The sequence below is a fragment of the Elgaria multicarinata genome, chromosome 3 (genome assembly GCF_023053635.1).
Source record: "Elgaria multicarinata webbii isolate HBS135686 ecotype San Diego chromosome 3, rElgMul1.1.pri, whole genome shotgun sequence".
Lineage (NCBI taxonomy): Eukaryota > Metazoa > Chordata > Lepidosauria > Squamata > Anguidae > Elgaria > Elgaria multicarinata.
Window position 1 is genome coordinate 6,281,014 of NC_086173.1, and position 25,908 is coordinate 6,306,921.

Sequence of the window (25,908 nt, forward strand, 5' to 3'; positions counted from 1 at the left end):
CATGGACCGTTTCCAAAAGAAAGCGAATGCGTATGTGTGTGTGTATTTTTTCGCCTCAGAATGATTTCTATAAATAAAAATAGTCCTGGATGCTTCATAGAGAGAAAAGGAGAATTAAAGGAGCTTTGTCAAAGGCAGCAGCTATGGTATTAGCCTTCCTCTGGTTCTTAATATCCTTGCAACTGAGGCCAAGGGTCTCCCTTCTTCTGCTGGAATTAGTCCTTTTATCTACTTTTTTTTAAATTTCCCCATTTAGGGACCTATGGGACCACGAGGCCCTCCGGGACCAACAGGATCTCCTGTAAGTATCCAAATCTTACACTCTCATTGGATAAGCACTCATGTTTGAAAAATAATACAAAAGGAAAGATTGTCCTTTCCCAAGAAAACTATTAAGGTTGTCTCTGTTACATCTTCTTTCAGGGCCCTCAAGGATTTCAAGGCAGCCCTGGTGAACCTGGAGAACCTGGTGCTGGCGTGAGTATCGCGGAAGCGCCTTCTTCAAAGACTGGGCGCGCGCACACATTTGAGATACAGTTGACTCACTCACATGCTCCATCTTCCTGCTTGTAAATCTCTGATTGGGTTTTGGGTACCTCAAGCGCAGGGAAGGACTGGCCGTTGAATCAATAGCCTAGGGGTTCTTAAAAGGTTTGACTATACCTAAGGCAAAGTACAAAAGATGTTTGGAGCTTTGTAACTAAACCCTGGCCTTTGTGTTACAATTACAAGATGGAGAACGTTGACTAACGTGACGGAGGTTGAGTGGGTGGAAACTCTTCTTCCTCTTTCAACAGTAGAACTCAGGGTCTCTGAATGAAATCGATTGCCAGTAGGTTTAAGAAAGACAAAAGATCACACAACACAAGATCCACTGCTGCATTAATGGTGGTGCAGAGGCACAAAGATATTTGGTGTGTGGAGTTTTTAACCCTTTCCCCTCTCATTGGTTCTCCCCCTCTTTCCCCCTCCCCCCACCCCTCCAGCTAGCTAATTTCAGTCTTGGAGCCAGCTGGGAGACAAAGGAGGAGAAATAGCCAGAGATGGTGCAGGGCAGAATTAGGGTTAAGCACCCCCTCTTACAAACACAGTCTCCCTTGCAAATTCCTTGTCTCTGCATTAACGTTATGAAGCAAACGTGGCAATGGAACCCCATGTTTGCCTCCCATAGTTATGGCAACCTGTGGACAAGCTACAGTACATGGAGGACTGAGGCCTACCACATGTGCTTTGGAGCCTTGCCCACTCTGGATGCTGAAATCTGCCAGAGCTGTGCTGGGATTATGGACCTCAGAGGTACTGAGAGAGGGGGTAGTTGCTGATGCTCTTCAGGAAATAGTAGTGAGAGCCCTTTTTGAAAAAACAAAAGAAAACAAATCTTGATCAAAGCTAAGATAAAGGACAATTACTGTCCAATATCCAGTCTACCATTTTTGAGCAAAATGCTGCAACAGGTAGTGGCCTCTTGGAGGAAACATTGTTTGGATCTGTTCCAGTCTGGTCTCGGCCCCAGTTTTGAGATGGAAACAGTCTTTGGCCTTTTCTAGACCAGGTAAAATACCTGGGTGAATGAAAAGGTCTTAACTTAGTGCTGAAAAAATCACAATGTAGGTGCCAGGTGAGCCTCTTTGGGGAGTCCATTCCATAAACAAGGTACCACCACTAAAAAGGCCCTGTCTTTAGTAGCCTCCCAACTCAACTCATTTGGTGGGGGCACCTAGAGAAGTCCCCCTGAGGATGATCTTAGGGTCCAGGCACTGAAGATTATTTTAAATTCTGGGCAGGTATATATGGGAGGAGGCAAACTTACAGGTAACTTGGACCCAAACAATGTATGGTTTTAAAAGTTAATACCAGCACTTTGAATTAGGCCTGGGAATGGACTGGAAGCTAGCACTGGTGTAATTTGATCATATTAATCCATTGAATCCATTGAAAATGGAACTGCTGTGGATAGGAAAATTGGCTGATCTGGATGGAGGGATGCAGCTCTTTCTGGATTGGGTTGCACCCACCACTACAAGTTCTTCTGGACTCAGCAGTATCTGTGGAAGCACAGGTGGTGGCTAGGAGTCTGTTAAACAGCTTAAGCTGGTATTGACAGCTGTGACGCTACCTAGAGAAAGCAGATCTAACCTTGGCATGCATTCCTTAGTTGCATCTAGACTAGACCATTGTAAAGTGCTTTATGTAGTACTGCTTTTGAAGATGCTCTGGAAACTTCAGCTGCTACAGAATACAAGGTGATGGTTGAGTCCAAATGGTCAAAGTATACGATGTTGATTCTGTACCAGTTGCACTTGTAATTGGTGCATATCTGGGCCCAAATAAAAGTGCTGGCTAGTGGCCTTAAAACACTACACAATTTTGGGCCAGGTTATTTGAAGGACCACCTGCACCTATATGAGTATGCTCTTGCTTTAAGATCAGTGTTGGGGGCCCTATTCATTGGGGTCCTGTCCTCCAACACCTTTTAGGATGGCAGGCATTGGGACACAGTCTTCATGGTAGTGGCCCCTAGCTTATCGAATGCCCTCCTATGAGATGTGAGGTTGGCTCCCTTAATTGCAGTTTTAAAATTGTACTTTTTGCATTTTAAGGTTTTGTTATACTACTAGTACAAATCCTGTGTCGCCACGGGGCTAGTAGTCCAAGAATGATTGGATAAAAATATGATTGTCCATTTCCTTTGCAACTGGAACAATTTTACAGTTTTAAAATAAATATACAACAAACTGGCAAAGATGAAAAAAAGATGTTCTTTTTAAAAATATTGTTTAACCATTCCTTGAAGTTTGAGATTGAAAACACGTTTTGCTCTCTGGTATCCTTTCAGCTCTTCCTCCTCAGCTTCTCTTTCTCCTCCACTTTCCCAACATTCTGTGTCTGCCCTTTCCTTGGCCTAGCACTCTAAGAGCTCGCAGGAATCAGGCATTATTACACGTGTAGACACATACTGTGTCACATATTACAATACATGTACAGTCTGAGGCATATACATTAACCTCCCCTTTGCCTCATCCCTTTTCGAGCTGCCCAAAACTCGAGCTTTGAACTTTTTTTAAGTTTCAAAATTTTCTGTCAGTCTCCACAGCTCAAGCTTGAGTTTAAAACATAAATGAGAAAAAAACAGTCTGGTAGATCTTGAGTAATGAGCTTTATACTACGGTATTATTATATATTACTGCAAAGACCATGTTGCCATCAGCACTAGTAGACCTGCTGAATCCCCACTAATGAATCCCCACTCCGAAATTCCCAGGCCCACATTTGCGTCACACTGATTGGCCAAGCTGGGCTATCCGTTATCTTGCTGGGGAGGGCTTCCCTGGTTATACTTTTTAAAAAGATCGTTTACCATTTCTTGAAGTTTGAAGTCACGTTTTTCTCTGGTGTCCATTCAGCTCTTCCTGCTCAGCTTCTCTTCCTCCTATCACCAACTGACTTTTCTTCAGCCCTTTTCCCAACATTCTGTGCCTGTCCTTTCATTGGCTCACAGGAGGAAGCATTATGACACCATGCAGGCACACACACACACTGTGTCACTGTATGCACAGTGTGGGGCATCTGCATTAACCTCCCCTTTGCCTCATCCTTCTCCCTTCTGTAGCTGCCCAAAGCTCGAACTTCGAACTTTTTTGAAGTTTCAACATTTCCTGCACATCTACGCTGCTCAAGCTTCAGTTTAAAACAAAAATGAGCAGAATTGATCTGGCAGATCTCTGATAATAAGTTTAAGACTGCCACATTCTTATACAAGATACTATATGTTTAATTTTATACTTCCATAGGTGATCCAGAAAGGCAGCTTATCAAATAAATAAACACAGCAGAACCAGTGTATTTAAAGCGATAAACAGTTGTACCCTATTCCTTTAACATCCCCCACTGATTAAAATTGGCCTCTGCTGATTAACTCCCTAATATGCTGGTCTGTCACTATCCATTCTGGGCTGCTCTTGTAGTAGTTAATGTCTGGGTACCAGTCTGGCTTTTTTTGTATCAGTGTATCAAACACATCAGATGGATCTTATTGTTTAAAGAATGCCTGAATAAATCCAGCAGATGAGAGTCTCTGTCTGAAGGTCTGTAGCAAGCATGATTGTATCCCAGGGCTCAGCTGCTTCTGCTGCTTCACCTGAGCTCAGGATAGTAGCCAGAAGCTTATGTGTACTTACGTGTCCCTTACATAGTTGAACCGTGGTGACCACAGTGATTTTCTTGCATGGGTTCGTTCAGGCTCAGGTTAATGTTGGGGTGGAAATTGTTGGTCAAAGTGAAATTGCGTATGAGCGATTTCTGTGTTCCTGTGTTGCCCTTTGCATGGGATGTTGTTGGTATATTGGGGCATCTATATCCATGGTTATCAGGATGGTGTTTTCTGGGTGATGATAGATGGACCATCTCAAAGGCAGGTCAAACACTTGTGTCATTGCAAGTGAAGTGTCAAGCAGCCCTCATTGACACAGAAGCTCTGCTATGCCAGTCTGGATGTGAATTGGATACTGGGCAGAGCAATCCTAACTCCCAGATCCACTGGCTGGCAGGAGTGAGGCAAGTGAAAAAACAAGCCGAAGGCAGGGGCGGAATCAAGGATAATCTTTGCAAAATATTATTGGTTTGAAAAAGGTTTAATGAAGGTGCCTACGCGTTTCGGACAAAAAACGCCCTTCCTCAGGGCTTATTCAACAAGGTTTTACAGTCATTTGCTCAATGAAATCATAGGCTCTGTAGGTATAAATCTATTATTTGAGGTATTCCTGCCAGCGATAGGCCCTGAAGTAGGTACATGTAGATTGAGGCAGTGTTGGATCTGCTGGACCCAAAGCCCTTCTCTTTCCCTGAGGGGTCCCAGGTTCAGGCCCTTCACCTATGCCAGCTTGGAACTAATGTAACTAATTCATCCCCACCCCCCAGCCACTGGTTTCAATGGAGAAAAAGATCCCTTAGTCTAAAACGCCTGGTAAAGCCACCCCTCTCCCATCCCATCCTGGCCAGCAGGGCCGGCTCTACCACTAGGCAGGGTGAGACAGTTGCCTCAGGCGGCAGATGCTAGGAGGCAGCAGCAAGGTGTTCAAGAAGAGAGCTGTGTGTTTTGCAGCCTCCTCTGTGTCCCTTAGTTTGCCTTCTTTTAAAAGGACAACTTTAGTTGGTTTTCAAGCTAAATTTGTCCTTTTTAAGGACCCATAGCAGCTTACCACTGAAACGCAGTGGCAAACCAATAGGGATTTTTTGTTCCTGCGCTGCCAAATTTCAGCAGTGCGACAGTGGGAGTGTGGACCCTTCTGTCATCCTCATTGCGAATGCACAGTTATTAACAGAGAACCTAATTAAGAGTGAGGGGGATGCAAAGACCATGTGCAGCCTTTGTTCAAATCTTTTGTCCAGTGTTTTCCATTCTCCTGCTGATGTCAGGGCTCCAGTGTCTGCCTATCTTGCTGCTCACTGGAGCTGGCTATAAGGAGGAAAGAAGAGCCACACCGTAACAGATCAAAAAGGCCTGCTTTGTCCAGCATTATTTTTCCCACAGTGGCCAACCACATGCCCCAACGGGGAGTCTAGCAACCAGGATATGCGTGGAATAGCACCCTCTCATTTGTATTTTCCAGAAACCGGTAAGAGGCATACTGCCTCTGATGCTGGAGATAATATGTAGCCATCATTTCTGTAAGCCATTGATGGCCGTATCATACATTAATCTGTCTAGTCCCCTTTTAAAGCTGTCCAGGTTGGTGGCTACTACTGCATCCTTTAAATTTAAACTATGTGCTGTGTGAAGAACATTTTATTTGTCTTGAGTCTTCAGCTTCATTGGATGACCCTGGGCTCCAGTATTATGAGTGCTATCCACTTCCTTCACGCTATACATAATTTTAGACTCCTCTGTCATGCCTTTCCCTAACCATAAGGTGGTCTGTTAGCAACTATATAACATGGAAATCTCCTAGTTAATTTCTACAGTATAGAAAGATGGGTTCTTATGAAAGCCAGTGCATAAATCTGCAAGTGGGAAATATGTGAAGCACCAGAATGTCTTGGGGAGCCTACAGTTGAGTAATGGCTTAAACCCAGCATATACTGGCCTCCGCATACAACCAGGCTATATCCACTTCATTATGACTCGTCCTCTAGCAAATCATAATGACATTAGCAGGTAGTCACCAGAGCCCAGTACCCATACAAGGCCATATTTCATGGTTTTCATATATATTTGTTTCTTTTCACCCTAGGGTCCAATGGGTCCCCGTGGGCCACCTGGGCCACCTGGAAAACCTGGTGATGATGTGAGTATTCTACCCCTTGACAAAATGGTATCACAATAATGGACTTGAGTAGCTTTGGCTATAAACAGGTGAGGGAGGGGACTGTTGTAAAAGTCACTTCAACACAGCCTTCTCCAGCCTGGTGTTCTCCAGATATGTTGAACTCCCAGCATCCCCCAGCCAGCCATGTTGGCTGGGGTGATGGGATTTGTAGTCCAAATTATCTGGAGGGCACCAGGTTGGGGAAGGCTGTTACTCTTGTGTGTCACTTTAACTATTTGAAGGTTTAAAACATTGGGTGTTTATATTTCTTATCCTATATTCTAACAGTAAATGTTTGGATGTTAGCATGGACATGGGTACTAATGTAGCCAAAATGGCACCATCCACACATAAGCGGTTAGGTATCTTCAGGCTTGGGGGAACTCCAAAGTTTGCAGAAGTACAACAAAATCTTTAGAGGGAGAAACATTAAATAGGGAACCCAAAAACAACCCAGTGGGCATGGAATGTGGACAGACAGTTTGGGGGCGGGGAACAGACCAGGGTGGTATGTATATGAGGGGAAATGGAATGTTCTGGAAAAAGGACATGGCTGGCTGGCTGGATCCCTGAACAGGAGCACTCCACACACTGCAACAGTTTGTTCCAGTTCCTACTTGTCCTACTTGTCCACCCTATGTACACTTACAAGGTACACTTGCAGTGTGTTTGGACGTCTGTTGGAGGCTCAGGAAAAAAATTCCCAATGGTGCCAAAAGCTCCTAAACCTCCAAGCTGTGCAAGAGGGAGTGATTATTAATTTATCAAAAACCCAAGCTGCCAATGCAGTATGTGTATTGTGTAACTTGGTCCTTAGTTCCATATGAAGCAATAGATAGAATACTGTCAACATATTTTCCCCTTATATGTCTTTAAGTTAAAAAAAAAGGAAAGAAAAAGAAATTTAAACTGAAAATTCAGGGAAAGGGCCTGTTTTGTCTCTGAGGGAAGCAAGTTCTTCCTTAGCTGCTTTTCCACTATATATCCTCTAGGTGGCACTGTTGTATGGTGAAATAGCAGAAATACACATGTGGAAAAGGCAGTTTCTTTTGCTTTTTAAAAAACAGTACTGCATTTCCCCTGCTCTAAAAGTAGTGCTGTTTAAAAACAGAAGCGAAACTGGAGGGTCATGATGCCATCTAAAGAACCCATAAACAACTGTGAGAAGGGAATGATGAGCATACAGTAAATGCCCCATGTGGAAAAGCTCATTGTTTTGTTTCACGGCACTAGGTCAAGCTATACATGACTATGGGAATAACTCAGCAGAGCACATCAAGTTCTTTGATGATTGTAGTGTTCTTTTCTGTCTTCACATTATGTATATAGTCCTTCTTTTTAATAAAGTAAATTTTTTTTATCCACTTTGTCTCTTTTTAGGGTGAATCAGGAAAACCTGGCAAATCAGGAGAGCGTGGATCACCTGGACCTCAGGTATGGATGTGTCCAGCAAATTGCCAATATTAGTACACAGCAAAGCTATATTCAGAAACACTGAAGAAGCCAGAGTATTCTGATAGTACATTTTGTTGATGCAAACAGGCATAGTTTTGGAGGAAATTTTCTGTGATTTTGGCCAAAGCAGCTTCCTAACTCTTCCTGGTGACAAACTTAGAACTGCAAGTTTTCCCATCTGATCTAAACCTTGATTTTAAAAAGTGTGGTTGTGGGTGGTGAGAAGCTGGTGGATCTTTGGGTTACTGAAGATCTGTGAAAGTCTCTGCTGAGTTTGACTTTGATAAACCACATTAGCACTCAGTGTTATTAAGAAATCCAGAGTATAACTAACTTATGCAAACCATTTCCTCAAGATGGCCAGTATTTTTAATGTGTTCAGAAACAGAATGAAAACAGGATTCTCAGTAGCCAATGCCGGGTATACTGTTTTAGACAAAAATCAAAATTCTGTCCCAAGGCAACCCAATTTCTGCATGCCAAGAAAAACTAAATTCTGCAACCTGTTTACATGATGCAAGTTAAATACATCTGCAGTGGGTTCTTGTGAAATTTACTCTGCTTCTGCTATCAGAAGTAGAATAAATTCTTCTTCTTGTGAAGTATTATTCCATTCCACTCCCCCGTCGTGGCACGGGGCAATAAATCCTGTTCTCTGATCATTAGAAATCCTGGGGTGCTTCCTGATGGAGAGCTCCTAGTGCTACCATTGAGAAGCCATAGTACAGCTATTCCATTTTCCCTTAATGGTTTTTCTGAAGTAAGGGAAGAGAGGAAAAATGCAGGGGGAAAGCACAGGAGTTGAAAATGACATCATCTGTACCTTCAGGCACTCCCATAAAGTTCTGTGAATGAGGCAGGGCAATTGCATGATAAAAGTACCCCTGTCACCAAAACAAACTTGCTTTAAAAGGAAAATAGAAAGAAAGCTAAGAGTCTCAAAATGCTAAATTCTGTAGTCAGTTCCACATTCCGTGGCTGTTGGCACTTATGTGGCATTGCAGAGTATACACAAACCTCTCAGTGGCAGCTGGTCTTGATTTGAAGGGAAGGGGAAGAAATGTTTAGAGCCTTGCCAATCAACCTGGGTGCCATGAATTGGTGTTATGATGTCAGTGTCTTACATCATAATTCTGCCTGCCTTGATACGTTAAGAATGTTGCTGAATCATAGGCTGCAGAAAAGAGGAAGTGAATGACTACATTGTGTCTTGTATATTTAGTGCTATCAGCAGAGACTGAATAAAGAGCTGGAGGCCACTGTGTAACATAGTCAGGATGTGTGTTTTTTCTGTTTCTGTGCTATATGCTTTTGTAGAGACCTATTTCTATTGGTTGAATAGGACAGAACCCTGGCCCCTTAGCCTCCGCAGCTAATTTTCTGTATTTCAGATTTTTTTTAAAAAATTAACTGCTTGTGTTTGAGAAACTGTTACTGAACTGATCTTTCATTTACTTTTAGGGTGCTCGAGGTTTCCCTGGGACCCCAGGTCTTCCTGGTGTAAAAGGTCACAGAGTAAGTCTGCAAGAATTATATAGGCTGGGTTGGTTTTTTGGTTTTTCTTTTAAAGCTTTCTCTGCATGACTGTACCCGGAGATCCGGTGTGACTCTGATGTTTTTCTCCTTTTTCCTAGGGATACCCTGGATTAGATGGTTCTAAAGGAGAAGCAGGTGCTGCAGGTGCTAAGGTAGGGAACGTTCCTCTTCCTATCCGAAGCTGTGAATTGGGAAATTCATGCTTTTTTTAGGATATTGTCAAAATCAAACTCCTTTGTGAATTTTATTAGTCCCTTCCAATAAATGCTCCCCTCAACTATAAAATTGTATCATATTAGCTCGTTATTTTTAAACAGAAGCCAATAACAAAGGCACAATCCTTTGCATATTTAGACAGAAAAAAGTCCTACTACAACTTCCAGCATTCCCCAGCCAGCCGTATTGGGAGTTGTAGGAAGTTTTTCTCTCTAAACATGCATAGGATTATGCCTGAAAGCTTAGAAGAGTGAAATTAATAATTCTTAAGTGACAATCTATACATCAAAACAATTATCACCTATCCTCCCACTAGTGTACTCAGGACAGTATACAACTTCAAAAGAGAATTATAGAGATTTCTTTTCAAGGACAAAAAATGCTCTTTTTGAAGGAAGTCATGAGGTCGGGGGCAATTGGTTTTGATGCGGCAGGAAAACAAATATATTCTTCAATGTTAAGCTGGGCCCCAAGTTACTTGCTGTTAGAATTTAGTATTCCAGGGAAAGAGGAGGTACCAACTGAAAACAGCAAGATTTTCAAAGCAGAAGCCCTTTTTTGATTTTCAGCATCAACAAGGGTGAAAATGAACATGTTCTTCTGACACTCTAAGTAAATTACTGTTTTTCTGCAATGTGTACATCAGTCTTCCTGAACCTGGTGTCCTCCAGATGTTTTGGATGATAACTCCCAGCGTTTCTAACCATTGGTCATCCTGGCTGGGGCTGATGGGATTTGAAGTACAAAATTCGGGGGGGGGCACCAAATTGGGGATGGATGAATTACTGTAAGCACACCACATTTAAAAGCAGTGAACATCCATATTCTAGATTTGCATTGTCCTTATTGCTATCAATTGGTGTGTCGTTTGCTAACAGCTGTTGTGACAATATGTATATTGTCTGCATAAGGTGTAACCATCCTAGTCAGCCTGAAAATTCCCCAGCACACCTAGGAGCCTAAAATGAGAAGGAAGGAAGAAGTCCTGGTATAAGGATTCCCCAGGGCAACCAATGGCCTTTTCAGATTATTATTATTATTATTATTATTATTATTATTATTATTATTATTATTATTATTATTATTATTTATATAGCAGTTTATAGTGTGACAAGTGGACAGTTGATGCTCATTTCGTTGTGTGGGATCCAGATGCCTTCCATCAAGGAAGCACACTTCAACTCATTTTCCCAGCACTCATGCAGGAATATAATGTTGCTTGAAAAATGGGTTTCTTTCTGCACCTATCAAATCCATTGCATCTTGGAAAGTGTCTGGAAAGTGGTTGCTCAAGCGTCACAGTATCTTGGATGATGACTCAGTGGTTGCCTGGGAGCTGAAACTGACCAGAGCCAGATCTACACCAGGCAGGATTTAACACATTGAAAACAGTTTAAAAACTGTATATGGAGTGTATCCTGGGCCCGAACAGTTGTCAATACTGTTATAAACCATTTTAAATCAGTAGTGTAGATCCTACCCAGGACCCTTACAGAAACCGATAACTGTAGGGTATACTTTTTTTTTTTTTTACCCATTGATAGTAACAATCCATCCTACCATCTCCATTTCTGCATCTCTGCCAGAAAAGGTGTCACCAGCTGTGATGCAAAGCCATCATCTGTCGGCCATTGATGTAGGTCTTTCTTGCATGCTAGTGGAGTGCCCTCTAGTGTTCAGTCCGTGAGAATGGCAATGATCATTTTTGCAACATTCCAAGTGTAGTGTCATGGTGTTTGGTAGCAAAAGGCATAATAGGAGTTTAGTTACCATTGTCTCTTTTACTCTAGGGTGAAGCTGGGTCTCCAGGTGAAAATGGTTCTCCTGGTCCTATGGTGAGTATGCACTGCTCAACTTCTTTTAATGTGTAATAAACAACACTTCTATCACTGTGGGATGGGCACTGTCCATAAGCAGTTGAAGAAAACATCCCGTCCTGGCCTCTCAAGAGTTCATGCATTTATATCTTGTCTTCCATGGAAGCCAAAGTGACATATGTAGGATTCTCAATTGTCCTCCCATCCAGGCACTGACCAGACCCAGAGGTGCTTAGTAGCAGCCAGTGCTTGCATAAGTACAATGCTTCTCTGTGAACAGTGCACACGCGCAAACCAATGGGGTCCCTGCAACATACAGGTCCTCCCTGTACACATCCTCCTGCCCATCTGTAAATTGCCCAGAGAGCTTAGGCTGTTGGGCAGTATAAATATGTAATAAATAATTAAATAAATTTAATTAGTTTACCATAATGCAAAGCAACTTTGGAGGGTTGGGGGCTGCATTGGTCACTCCAGGGCCCTGTGGGGGCTGTACCCCCAATACTGGATGTGGCTGCAGTGCCAGAATCCCAGCAATTCTGATTTGGGGTATGGCTGTGGCAGGGATTGGGGTGGGTGGGGCTAACCACAAAAACGGTTGTGGTGAACTTCATGCAGCATACGGGCTGTGTTCCCCACTCCTGATGTAGAGAAGTGGGGTACTTTATCACACCAACAACAGCATTCCAGGGGACTGTAAGAACATTATGCCTTTCTAACTTTTGTCTTATGTTATTTCCCAGGGTCCCCGTGGTCTTCCAGGTGAGAGAGGACGTCCTGGTGGATCCGGTGCTGCTGTAAGTATCAGCATTGCTTGAACGTTGCAAGTCCTTTCACCTGGAAATATTGTTTTAGTCTTTGTTGCTACTACAGAATAAATACACATACCCATGCCTTCAGTGGAAAATCCCCACCTCCCCCACTAGCAATCTCCACCCCATTCATCATGGTGCAACCCATCTCCTGGTGAAATGAGATCCTTGCTCTTCCAGTATGGAAAGTTGAGCAGAGTCCATGCAGCATTATGGTTGCTGTATGTGCAGCATGCTTTCCCCCCTGCTCCCCCACCCCCAGCCTTTAAGGTGACAAGAGAGAGAAACAAAGTCGTGCATACAGCTGGCACGGCACTGCCTTTTCTTGACTACGTCAATCACACCTGTGGTTCGGGTTCTCTCTCCCAGCCTCAAAAGGGCTAGTAGTGGAGCCAATGGACAGCAAGAAGGGGCAGAGGAAACAGTTGCCATGTGCAGGTGAGCAGAAGAGAAGTTGTTGTACCCTAAGACAATGGCGTTCTGCAAATTTTTATGGTACTGAGTGTCTGCCTAAAAGTGGTAGACATGGCTTGCCTTGTTAAGTTGATCATGGAGAAGAAGCAGAAAGCATCCTCTGCTTCCTAGCACCTAATGGAACTAACGTCTAGTTTAAGTAGAACTTATTGCACTCATGTTTTCTGCATTGGAAAGGTGCTCTCTACAGTAAATCACTGATCTGAGAGAGCACACTAACTTTTTCATCTATAAACTGACTGAGGCAAATGCATACACCTACTTACGCGGAATAGAGCCGTTGTTTTTATCTGTACTGAGGTGGCAGGAACCCTGATGTAGCTCTGGGAAAGCTATCAATATTCAAGAAAGTGTTTTAGGTGCACCTGTGCAGGATGCAATAAAAGTATAAATAATGCTGCTGACTGCAATTCTTGGCATACAGATAGCGAACCCCACAGTGTAATGCAGCCTTCCCCAACCTGGTGCCCTGCAGATGTTTTGGATGACAACTCCCATCTTCACTGAACATTGGCCATGATGGCTGGGGATAGTTGTAGTTGTAGCCCAAAACACCTGGAGGGCACCAGGTTGAGGATGGCTGATGTAGTGAACAGCATTGTTGTAGTTTAGTTGCACAAGAATAGTGCTAATGTTTTGGAAAAAGCAGGTGGGGGTATAGGAGGCAATCAGGGTTTCCATCTTGCAAGGTGTAGCCCTTGAGGTCATATGCTCCTGCCCATACGTTCCATGTTTGCGTCACACACAGCCTCCCCAAGGTCTGCAGGATTGGGGAGGAGGCAGACATTAGGACTGTCGGAGAATTGTGCTTGCCTTTTCTCCCACTTCCACTGGGAATTTAAAGTACCAAGTCTGGGGCAAGAGAGGAACAACACTAAAAGCTGTGTTAGGAAAGTGTTTTTCACCGTTGCAAGCTTGGATGGACCAGTGTTTGGTAAAACTGTAGGGGCTAGTGCATTGCTTGGAGCATAGGAAAGATGCAGATGCTTAGAAATGTGGCATCCTACTTAGCAAACCTACATGGACAGATTTGTCCATATGTATGGCTCATCTGTTTTTATCTTGCCCTTCCTGCAAGAAGCGCAAGGTAGTGTACATGGAATTCTGTCTCCTTGACATTTTATCCTCACAACAACCTTGAGAGGTAGATTAGACTGAGAGATAGTGGCTAACTCAATGTCAGTCAGTAAACTTTGCAACTGAGCAGGTTATTTAAACATGGCTCTGTTGTAAAAAGACACTGAGTTTATAGGTGCAACTACGCAGAGTTTAGCAGAGCTGTAAGCTGAACACATCATGCCCGGGGCCCTTTCCAGCATTCCATTCTTTATCTCCAAAGATTTCAGCCTTCACTTGATACTGTAATAAATGTAGCGTGAAATTCCCTCTGGCCTTTTGTTGAACACATGGCCAATTCTTCCAAGGGATGTCTGTGAAGCTCAGCAGGAGATTGCGGCCCAAAGCGCCTTGCACAAATTAAAAATGTGGACGGAATTAAGGAGATAAAGTAACCAAGACAGTGAACCTTGGTAACTCCAAGCTTGTTAAGTTAGCACCCAGAGGTATGGATCAATACTCCTGGCTGTTTCTAATTTAAGCCAATTTCTAATTAGCGGAGAACAGTTTTCCTAATGACTATGTTTTCACTGCTGCAGATTTGGGAAGTGTACAGGTACAAAAGTAAACCCACCACCTCCTTTAACTTCTTGCAGATTTAGATTGGGATCAGAATCAGGTCACCCGACTATTTAGAATTCCATCCAATTCACCCGGATAGATTGTCTTGAAATACAACACCTGCGTCACTTTGAGTGTGTCTAGAGGCCAGCTCTCATGGGCAGCCAGACAAATGGTATTGATGAAGAAATTGCCAAAGGGCAATTTGGATTTGGGAAGTGTTTTAAATGCAGCTGCAACTATAATGAAGTATATTACTATTACAGACCAAAGGCATAATTCAGGGCTAAACTACATGCTATGTTAAATGCATAGTGTTTAGGTGAACATAGTCTTTTCTTTTACTTTTGTGTAAGTGTGCTGGGTAGGGGGGTTAAATCTTCGCATTTAGACACTTTCCCCCTTTTAAACACCCCCCACCCCGCACTGGGGCTTAAGAAATAAATAAAAACCTCTATTTGTGCCAATATCATTCCTTTTTTTTCTGAACCCCCTGTGCCCCCAGAGGGCCGCACAATGAACTTTCTATATTCAGTGAGACTTCCCCCCTCCCTCCTTCTGTCCTAACAGCAGCCTCATGCCATTTGACAAGCCTTTAAAAACAAAAACTTAGTTGAGTTTCAAAAGTGGTTTCTAATGCAGTTGAAAGAGCGTCTCTTGGGACAGGGGAAACCCGAGGGAAAAATCTCAGCGCACAGACAAATTCTTGTGCACATCTGAATAGGCTCTTTGCTCACAGTGTATAGATTTAATTTCTGTGAATAACTGTATTAGTTTTGTAGAGCTTTCATATATGAAGACATATATATTGGCTATCATGTAAGATCGTTTCAAAAGAAATCTGTCCTATGACCCTCAACTTGCAGGCTTTTCTTGACAGTTATCACAGGCACACACATGGCAGGAAACCCTTCTGCAACGTCCTCCTCAGGCCTCTGTCTTGTAAAAAATGCAATGGGCAGGGAGCTAGTAGGCAGGTTTGTCTCCCTTATCCTTCTATTCTGCAGTGGTTCTCTTCCTCCATTTGTTCTACTGTACTGGGAAAAGGCAGCGGGAATCATAGTGCAGCAACAGAGCAGGGGTGGGGAATGAACCCACCTGGTTAATCCTTGCAATGGAAAGCTGCAGACATTCCTGGTGAATTAGGAACTCCTAGTCCTGATTCTGATAATAGGAGATGTTTGGGAGCAGTGACAACTTCAGGTTTTGGAGGGCCCTTGGGCAAGACATCCTCAGTTGGTCCCCTCTCTCAAGGAGCCCACTTTCTCACTGCCATTGCCACCAGCTGCTCCTGTTCTCCATCCTTGTTCTTCTTATTGCTACCACTTGCTTGCTTGACAGGCAGAGAGCCAGTGAGCAAGTTGGCAGCAGCATCTGCTTTTCCTCTTTCTCACCACCACCATTTTCTGGACCAGAGTGAAAAACAGTGGAACAAGCAGGTTGCAATGGTGAAGAGGAGAAACTCTAGGGAGCGCTTGTGACCCCTGCTGGGGAGTGGGCCTTCGGCAAGTGCCCGACCATGCCTACCCTGTGGGAGGTTTGAATGCACAGATCATGCCCTAATCTTCCCTCTAGAACTGGGGCTCTGAAAGTGTGAGGCAAGTCTTAGTAGGGGGACCATAACCTTCTCCTTGAGCCTGTGCCCATCCAAATTCTGCATGTGCCTTGAAGCATTGAAATAGCTTGCTTTGCTCCACTTCCTTAGCAGAGCTATGGGCCATCCTGCTTGCACTGAAAGATGATGCAGGAGACTAATGAAGACCAGTTTGCCATTTTTATATAGGAATTTGAACCTTTTCAAGCCACCTTATTATACCAAGTCAGACCATTAGCCCAGCTGCTCTCTATGGCCTCAAGAGGAGAAACACTTACCTAGTCCTGCTACTCGGTGTCTTTTTAGCTAGAGATTGAATTTAGGACTATATGCATGCAAAGCATGCACTCTCCATGGAACTATGACTTCTCTCTCTCTTTGTTGATGACTGGCATTCTCTTAAAGGCCTTTGATCATGTTGACGCTGTTCATATGGCCTTGCCGTCTCACTTCTCCACTGATCTTCCTGGCCCGTTGCCTGGGACATGAGTGAGTTCTGCCAGGCAATTAGTCTTTAGTTACATGAGGGCAGGAGTGTCAAACCATTAGCTGCTGAGGCATTTTATCACATAATTCCTCACAGGAGGCCCTGTTTAGAGCCCCGCATTTATCTGAGATTAGAACTGGAGATTCGCAAAGCAAAGCTTTCTCTAGAACTCATTCCTCATAGATGCCCACAGACCTCATTCTCAAATGTGTTTAAATACCATCTAAAGACCTATAATTTTGGCCAGGTTTTTGGTGACTAGTAGTAGGGCCGCCTTTACCCCTGTATTTTATTGCTGGGTTTTGCCAGTCTTTTGTATTTTGATTTTTGCATTCTGTTCCTTATTTCCCCCTCCCTGGTTTGTTGCTTTGTATTGTTGTTGTATTTTAAGCTGTCTTTCCTTTTTTTAATGTTTTTGGCTTGGATCCAATCTTTCCTGTTTGAGCAGAAAGGCAATTCCATCTGTGCAAGGGTGGGGGACGATGACACTTTTGTTAAAAAAAATATCTGCCTTCCTGCTACAGTTTCCCATGCCACCTTCCATATGCTTCCAGATTATCAGGGGCACGGGGGCTCTAGCAGGAAGGTAGAGGAATAATTTCCCCATTCCATGAGCTGATAAGTAAGATAATTAAGATCCAAGCCATTGTAAATGAATGGTACAAACATTTTATAGCTAAATATACCCTTCAAGACAAACCCCAGATTTATCCCTGCCCAGTCTTTGCCATTGGAGGAAACTGGTATTTTCTGCCCAAGTAAATATTAACCTCCACTGAATTATTATTTTGTATCTCTCCTCTCTCATCTCTCACTATTGCCCCGCTCGTGCTCTTTGCTCCTCTGATGCCATGTTTCTCACCTGCCCAAGAGTCTCTACTTCCCTTGCTCGGCTCCGTCCATTTTCTTCCGCTGCCCCTTACGCCTGGAACGCTCTTCCAGAACATCTGAGATCCACAAGTTCAATCGCAGCTTTTAAAGCTCAGCTAAAAACCTTTCTTTTCGTAAAGCTTTTAAAACTTGATTTTGTTCTGACTTTTAGACTGCTAGTTTTACTCTACCCTGTGCCTGTTTGGTGCATTCTCTTCCCCTCCTTATTGTTTTATTATGATTTTATCAGAATGTAAGCCTATGCGGCAGGGCCTTGCTATTTACTGTTTTATTCTGTACAGCACCATGTACATTGATGGTGCTATATAAATAAATAAATAATAATAATAATAATGGACCTAAACAAAAGAGCTAGAAACCAAATTCGTGGGTATATCTACTTAGTAGACTTAAATCAGTTTAACAATCCTTTCTTCTCCCTAGTAAGACCTAGGAAGTGTAGTTCTGTGAAGAGGGCTAACAGATTTCACAGCACCCTCATCAAACTAAAGTTCCCAGAGACATGACATTAAAACTGATATAACTTTGCAGTGCAGAGATGCTGTTACCTGGTCTGTTCCTTTTTAAATTAAACTCACCAAGTCCCTAACCTTCTGGCTTTTTTAAAGAAGGAAAATACTCAGAATATGACATTTGCTTACATATATATTAACCTTCTCTGAAAAGTATATTCAGGTTGTTGAATCTATATCTTTGATTTTACCTCTTTCTTGTCTAATAACAAAATAGTTTAAAGCTTTCTTTAAATTAAGGCCAAGTTCAAACAAACAATGTTTCCTCCTGCTTGGATTATCCAGGAATAAGTACCATTATCCTGGATTGCAGGTTCTCATGGAATAGAGGAATAGAGGAAATATAACCATTGTAGACAATAGGGGAATCCAGGAGGGTATCTACATGTTCAGAAGAATTGTGTGGGGCTGTACCACATCAGAATTGAGACGAGGCGAAAGCTAGCCTAGACTGCTGCAGATGTTCTGCAAGTACGTGAATTGTGCTCGTGTCTTTTGTGCATGTTAACATCAGGGAGCGTTCTGTTGTGTGTAATCCCATATACACACACGACACAATTCCATCTGGCTAATAATAATAAATTTATTTCTTACCCGCCTCTCCATTTAATAAACGCTAAAATACATAATACTCAATTAAAACTTAATATACATTGTTAAAAACATCGGTAAAACATTTTAAAAACATCTTAAAATTCCCCTGGATAGGCCTCCCGGAAGAGATCAGTCTTTATAGCTTTCTTGAATGCTAGTAGACTGTTAAGTTGATGAGTCTCCTCCGGCAGGCCATTCCACAGTCTGGGAGCAGCAGAAGAGAAGGCCCTCTGGGTAACAGTTGTTAATCTAGTTTTTGCTGGCTGAAGTAGATTTTTCCCAGAGGACCTAAGTGTGTGGGGCGGATTGTATGGGAGAACGCAATCCCGCAGGTAGCCTGGACCCAAACCATGTAGGGTTTTAAAGGTGATAACCAACACTTTATACTTTGCTCGGAAACTAATTGGCAGCCAATGAAGAGATTTTAAAACTGGTGTAATATGGTCACCCCTAGGTGTACCGGTGACCAGCCTGGCTGCCATATTTTGAACTAGTTGAAGTTTCCAAACTATGCACAAAGGTAGCCCTATGTAGAGCGCATTGCAGAAGTCGAGCCTTGAAATTACCAGCGCATGCACTACCGTCTTTGGCTATGCCAAATTATTCTTCAATATATGTCAATCTGCTCAAAGATATGGGTTGACATCCAACATCACACAAGCGGATTTCCACTCATGCAACAGGACTTCCCTCCTTCTCCTTCCCTCTACACGTCCCTCAAATCTCTTCTGGAGGCTCCCCCAAAGCCAATGGTATTTGTTTTGCCATTGAACGGACATCATTGGATTTCCCCCATAGATTTACCCAGGGTTCCAAGTTCATTTGTTGGCATAACTGGGAACACAGCTACACCACTATTTGATGAAGTTTAGTTTTCTTACTTGTGATCTCTTGTTTACACAGGGTGCTCGTGGTAACGATGGTCTCCCTGGTCCAGCTGGTCCACCTGTAAGTAAATTCTCTTTAAAAATAAATATTGTCTTTCTAAACATGTTTTTATTTCGTATAAGTAATCAATCTCTTTTGTTGCTCTGTCATTGAATTATACTGCAGCTTTATGATGTTAACTTGTATAGTAAAGAATTTGAAATAAAAGAGAGAAAGAGCGAGAGCAGGAGGCTTTCACACAGTTTAGGATGGTAGAGTTGGAGGACTGGAAGGATTCAAGATGGGATATTATGGGAAATAATGATAGAAAATAGAGGTGGAGCAATCCTGGGATGAGCTATGCAAAGCAAGGTGTTTATGCTGGTGTAGGAATCTGAGAGGATGGGAAGCCAGTGTAGGGATTTGAGGAAAGATATCACGTGTTTGGAGTGATATGAGAGGTAAATGATTTGGGCAGCTCAGTTCTCGATAGAGGCAAGAGGTCCGAAGTCTGGCAAGGGAAGGTGCAAGAGAATAAGGTTGCAGTGGCAAAAGGAGGGAGATGACCAGAGCATGAACCCGAGTTGTAATCAAAGGGACTGAATTGAATAGGCTGATTTTCATCATGTTTTATAGGGAGAAGCAGCATGACTTGGCAATAGAGTGAGCATGGGGAGGCTTCCTGCCTGGTTGGCAGGATGGACAGCGATGTTATTGATGAATACAGAGAGTAATTGAGGGGAGCAGGGCTTGGGAGGTAAAACAAGCAGTTCATTTTTGAGAAGGTGATGAGATGGTTTCAGATGGAACCACCTCTTTGGAGGCAGATCTTTATTGAACTATCTTGCTGGTCAGAAAGCAGGAGCAATAGAGATATCAGATCTTCAGCCTGTGCTAAATCCTAGACTGTTGTCGTTCTTTATCCCTTTTATCAGTCTTGCTTTGTGACAGATGTCAACCATGGACCTCTCCATAGTTGTTAAATGGTTTTGTCCTGATCGAACTTCCAAATAGGAAGAAACGAATTTTATCTTGCTGAATGGATGGGGCACTGGGGCACTAAGGGGATGTTAGGGCACACTCTCTTTATTCCATATAAAATTAATTCAAGAACATAACCAGCATTGTGTCTTGTGGGAAAGAAGGCCCAGAATGTTCAAAGAAGGCCCAGAAAAGTTGACTTGGACAAGAGAAACCAAATTCAGGTCTCAGCTCATCCTTCTAACAAGTGCAATAATCCAGTGGTTGAGTCATAAGATTGTGAGATTCTAAATAATTAAAAGAATACTGTTCTGGTTTTCTCATTCTTATTGAAACATTTTTTTCTTTCTTTCTTCAGGGACCTGTTGGCCCTGCTGGAGCCCCAGGTTTTCCAGGTGCACCAGGTTCAAAGGTAAGTAGTGCTTCAAGGCTGAATTAGAGTTTTTGCAACTGGCTGGTTTGTCATATATCACCCCCCTCCCCAGCCTGCTTTTCCGAAGCATTGTGGCACCCCCTCCCCTCTTTTTACCACTGCAGGAAGACCTGAAGCGTTTAATCAGGCTTACTTGCCTGAAAGCGAGGTGGAAAGATTGACAGCCATGAAGAAGCAGCCTGCACAGACACGTGTGTGTGTGTGTGTGTGTGTGTGTGTGTGTGAAGGAAGGAAGGAAGGAAGGAAGGAAGGAAGGAAGGAAGGAAGGGGAATAGAAAAAGAAGTTTAGAAGGACTGGAAAAGGATTAGACAAAGATTACAGCATGAGTGAAAAAACTCTTAAAGCGAAAGAAAGCTGGATGTATGGAGAGAAGCACAAGATTAGAAAGTAAGGGTTTGAGAACGTTAAATCCTTAAAAAAAAACTTTTATTTGCTCTGCTCTTGTACGTCTTGTCTATAAAAACCATTAATTATTGGTAGACCACTTTGGAAAATAGCATGTAGTCTGTGTGAGTTAGTCTTTAGAGCACTTTAATTTATTGCTTCTCCTCGCGAGAGGAAAATGGAATTACACTGTGAATCAGTTTGGACTTCCGTCTTCTGGTACAACCTTCCCTGCACCTTTATCTGCTTTTCCAGGCACATTATCTTTTAGTGCGATGAGAATAGGGAAAACCTGGTAACCCAGTCATAAAACCATTATAAGGGGAGAGAAAGAGCTGCTGTGGTATGTGCTTTATACCCAGAGAACGATGTAATTTTAAAGGCTCTGCTCTTAGTGAAAACACTTGAGATGGGGGCTACTATAAGGTTTGTGAATGTCCCTTGAAAAACAACGCACTAAGCTGTGGCCAGGGGTGTGCCATTTCAGAGATTTTGACAGGGTACAGGAAAGAGATTATGATCATAGGGGTCAGGATTCTTAGCATGGCTTAAAGGGGTCCGTTCTTGTCTATATAGCTTAAAGCAGTGTGTTTTAAAAAGGTCCCTTTTTTATAGCAAATGGATTTCTGTTTATATACATTCTTTGTACATAGGACTGTTGAATGGTCTCTATTACAAAAATAGCCAGTCCAGGGGCTCCTGAGGAATAGTCATATGTGGCCTGGGAATCATGACGGGAAAGAAACTCCCCATGTCCCTCTCTAAATCATAGAATCAACGAATAACAGAGTTGGAAGGGCCTACAAGGCCATCTAGTCCAACCCCCTGCTCAGTGCAGGAATCCACCCTAAAGCATCCCTGACAGATGGTTGTCAGCTGGGCAACCGCCTCACATAACTGTAGAACATATGAGAAACCTAGAAATCCGTGTTCATGGATGGCAACCAAATGCCTAGTCACTCCCACATTCAGCTGACCCTGCTTCTTCTAATAATGAAGGGGGAGCTTGTTCTGTTATTGAGTCTCGTGCATTTTCCTCTTGAAATGTTACCAGAAACACTGCCAGCTGATTGTAGCAGCGATTGGGCATTCAGCTTGAAGCTAGGGTGACCATATGAAAAGGAGGACAGGGCTCCTGTATCTTTAACAGTTGCATAGAAAAGGGAATTTCAGCAGGTGTCATTTGTATATATGGAGAACCTGGTGAAATTCCCTCTTCATCACAATAGTTAAAGGTGCAGGATCTATACTAGAGTGACCAGATTTAAAAAGGGCAGGACTCCTGCAGCTTTAACTTTTGTGATGAAGAGGAAATTTCCCCAGGTTCCCCATATATACAAATGACACCTGCTGAAATTCCTTTTTCTATGCAACTGTTAAAGACACAGGAGCCCTGTCCTCCTTTTCATATGGTCACCCTAAGCTAGCGATGCTTTTCAGTAATGTCTGAAGGCCTTCTGGGTTAAAATGTCACTCAGGCAGTAGAATCGATGGCGGTCAAATTCTGACTCTATTTAGGGCAGCGGGCATTTTGCCATGGGCTTGAATGGAGCTCAGATTTTTGTTCAAAGGTTTAGGAAAATCAGGTAATCAGCCTGCCAGGGGCCCGGCACAATTCTTTTTCTAAGGCATGCCCCCCTCCCCTCAAATTAAACACAGCTCAGCATATCAGGTCTCCTTAATGTGAGGCCTGTTAGAGCAAGGAAAAGCAGAGAGAAAGAGAGAGACCTTCCTCTGAGAATTCCCAATGCCACATGGTTGTTAGGGCTTCAGGTTACTAATCTCCCTGAGGACTGGTTTCTACTGTTACCAGACAGTGAGGAGGCAGTGGGGGTGGGTGGGCGGTGGGCTAGGAAATGAGGCCTTTTTGTGGAATGTCTGACAGTAATTGACAATGGGTCTTCAATATCAATCAGTGTCCTCATTATAAAAGATGGAGAGGGGAGCCTTCTGAGGTGAAGGGGAGTGTCACGCAGTGGTGAGATCGGGTGGGGCAGGGTCTTACTGAGGCAAGCAAAAGAAAGGAGATGAAAAATAACATTTTCACTGAGGCACTTTTGTGGACTGATAAAGCAGGGGTTGAACAAAATAAAAATAAATAATTCATTCTGAAACTAAAACTAAAAGAGGCACAGTGGAGCTGTCCACATTCTGTACAGTCCAACAAACTCTTCATTGTGTGTTTTAAGATCATGTAGCAGTAATAGCACCAGGTAGCAACTGAAGAAACAAAAGGAATCATGAAGTACATTTTTTTTTCCTGAGCTGCTGAGAACTGTTTTAGAAATTCTTTGCCCTCTTTAATGAACTATAATTCCCAGAGTTGTGCGGAAGGAAGCCGTGACAGACAAGCCACTTTATATACTTGTATAGAAAAGCCCTGCAGTTCCTCGGTGCATTTGACTTTGAAATGAATGTCCTTTATTCCAAAATATAGTGTCTCTATAGAGTACAATTTCAGAACTTCACAGCACTTTGCTGGAGAGTGTCTGTTGGTTTAGAAATGTTGAAACCAACCCTAATATAAATAGGTGTGGGGAGGGTTTTTGAAGAAAGATATACAATTTAAAAGTGTATATAGCTTTCTGGGGGGAAGTGAGCTAACTTTGGGTGTTGGGGTAAAATGTGGATACAAGCCCCATTCAGTCATTCTCAAGAGTGGGGCCACACCTGCTGGCTCTGTATCATTGCTGCCCTCTGCCCCCTTCCATGCATTGGGGTTGAAATTCTGAAGCCGGGAGCCTGTTCTATACACACGAGCCCTTTAATTTAGGACCCTGCAAGAGCAAAACGGCTGAAGGAGGTGAGAGATCTGGATCTGGTGCATTGTGACATAATCACATGGTCACTTCGTAACACACCCGGAATCAGTACAGATTTACTCAACCCACATCACACCTCATCAGTAATGTGGTTATAAAAATGAGAGCTTTTGTGGTCCTGCACCTTTATGTTTATACTGTGTGCTGTTTTTAGATCTGATAAAAGAAATGCTAGTTGTACAGTAGTGCCTGTATCATCATCATCATCATCATCATCTCAATTGGTCTTTTCACTACTCCCGTTGAAACGTGATCTGGTCAGGAGGGCAGGGCTCCTGCAGCTTTAACTGTTGTGATAAAGAGGGAATTTCACCAGGTGCTGCATGCATACAAACGACACCTGCTGAAATTCCCTTTTCTATGCAACTGTTAAAGATGCACGAGCCCTGTCCTCCTTCTCATAGGGTCACCCTACAAGGGCATGACAAACCTGGGCCAATATTGTCACATCTGGAAATGCAGAAAAATGGAAAGGAAACCCACTAGCTCAAGGTTACACAAAGGGTATTAACCTAACTTGGATCTTAACCTAGTATTTGATTGCTACTATAGCTTGTGAAGAATTTAGTTGCACTTTCTGCATGATATTCAGTCTCTGGTTGATTGTAGCAGGAAACTATTTGAGCATCATAGTGGATGCTTCTGTCATATTTTCTTTGGTTTCCTGATGTTCCTCTACTCATCTCTATGCAGGGTGAAGCTGGGCCCACTGGTGCTCGTGGCCCTGAGGGTGCGCAAGGCTCCCGAGGTGAATCTGGAACCCCCGGCTCCCCTGGGCCTGCAGGAGCTCCAGTAAGTACCCAGTTCTTAAAATGAGAATTGGAACCAGAATCTTTTTTCCGGGGGGTGGGGGGCAGCATGAAGATTGTTTAGCTTTATTGGGGCAAGATTAAATAATTTGTGAGTGACTACTGAGATTTATTCTGAGATCCTTTAACCTATTTGCCACATTTTCCAAAGATGGGCATGCTTATTTGCAATGAAATGAAACCTGTACAAGCAGATCACAGCAGGCCATCCGTATGGCTGGCCCCTGTTCTGCAGAGTATGTAGAATAATTGTAATCCACACAGGGTAGGATTATAATTGGAATTTTCTTTGTGGCTGGCCTAGTAGGTGGAGGGAATCACTCCACCTGAATTGTCTACCCCACCTAAATAAAAGTTTATCAAAGTACTTTCAGGCATGGTTTGTGGGAGAAATCACCCTGGTTCCTTAATGGAAAATACTTTCTCCTGTAATAGGGCCATCATAATTGCTCTCTCTCTATCTCCAGTAAAAAATATATACAGAAATACTCCCTGCTTTCTCAACTGCTTCTGTTACAAGAGACATCCAGCTAGGTCATAAGCAATGGAAATATAACTAAGTGTAGGTACATAAACTACCAGTAGGTGGCAGTGTCAAATCAGGCTTTGCAAAACTTCAATACAAGACAAGTTCCTTTTTAAAATAAAAAATAAAAATCTGGACTATTTACCAGCAACCAGAATCACACGCAAAATAAAGGAACTGGCAAGCATTATGCTGGCCATATTCTGAGGCTCCTTAACACACATGTTCCATGGCTGATCTGCTAACATGCACATACAAAGGTCGGTACATCTACTCACATAAATGCACACAGTCACTTACACACCTGCAGAGAATCACCTACATTCTCTGTTGGTCAGATTATTAGAAAATAAAATTTGACTACAACTAGAGAAATCGCCTCTCTTCCTTGTCTTTTGCTAAGGGATCACCCAAGATGTCATGACCGGCAAGCATCTTAAAGAAATTCAGGACTGGAAGCTGGGGGCCACATTTTTCACATTGGGAACATCTAGAACAAGGGTTAGCAACCTGGTGCCGTCCACATGTTTTGGACTACCATAATTCCTGACCATTGGCCATGCTGGCTAAGGCTGAAGGGAGTTGTCCAGACCAGCCTTCCCCAACCTGGTACCTGCTAGCTGTTTTGCACTACAACTCCCAGAATTCCTTGTTTCTTTGCTGAAAAAATGGCATTTGCTCCAAGATCTTTCCTTTATAATACGCTGTCCTTGAA

General features: G+C 43.0%; 1 protein-coding gene across 1 annotated transcript in view; it reads left to right on the plus strand.

Annotated features, from left to right (window-relative positions):
- COL2A1 (collagen type II alpha 1 chain) overlaps positions 1 to 25,908 on the plus strand; it is a 95,087-nt gene that overhangs the window by 17,104 nt on the left and 52,075 nt on the right. The window contains exons 9-19 of the mRNA XM_063119189.1: positions 257 to 301; positions 424 to 477; positions 6,231 to 6,284; positions 7,686 to 7,739; positions 9,222 to 9,275; positions 9,395 to 9,448; positions 11,303 to 11,347; positions 12,073 to 12,126; positions 19,274 to 19,318; positions 20,577 to 20,630; positions 24,552 to 24,650. Coding sequence (XP_062975259.1) covers positions 257 to 301; positions 424 to 477; positions 6,231 to 6,284; positions 7,686 to 7,739; positions 9,222 to 9,275; positions 9,395 to 9,448; positions 11,303 to 11,347; positions 12,073 to 12,126; positions 19,274 to 19,318; positions 20,577 to 20,630; positions 24,552 to 24,650 — 612 coding nt within the window. The remainder of the gene's footprint in view (positions 1 to 256; positions 302 to 423; positions 478 to 6,230; positions 6,285 to 7,685; positions 7,740 to 9,221; positions 9,276 to 9,394; positions 9,449 to 11,302; positions 11,348 to 12,072; positions 12,127 to 19,273; positions 19,319 to 20,576; positions 20,631 to 24,551; positions 24,651 to 25,908) is intronic.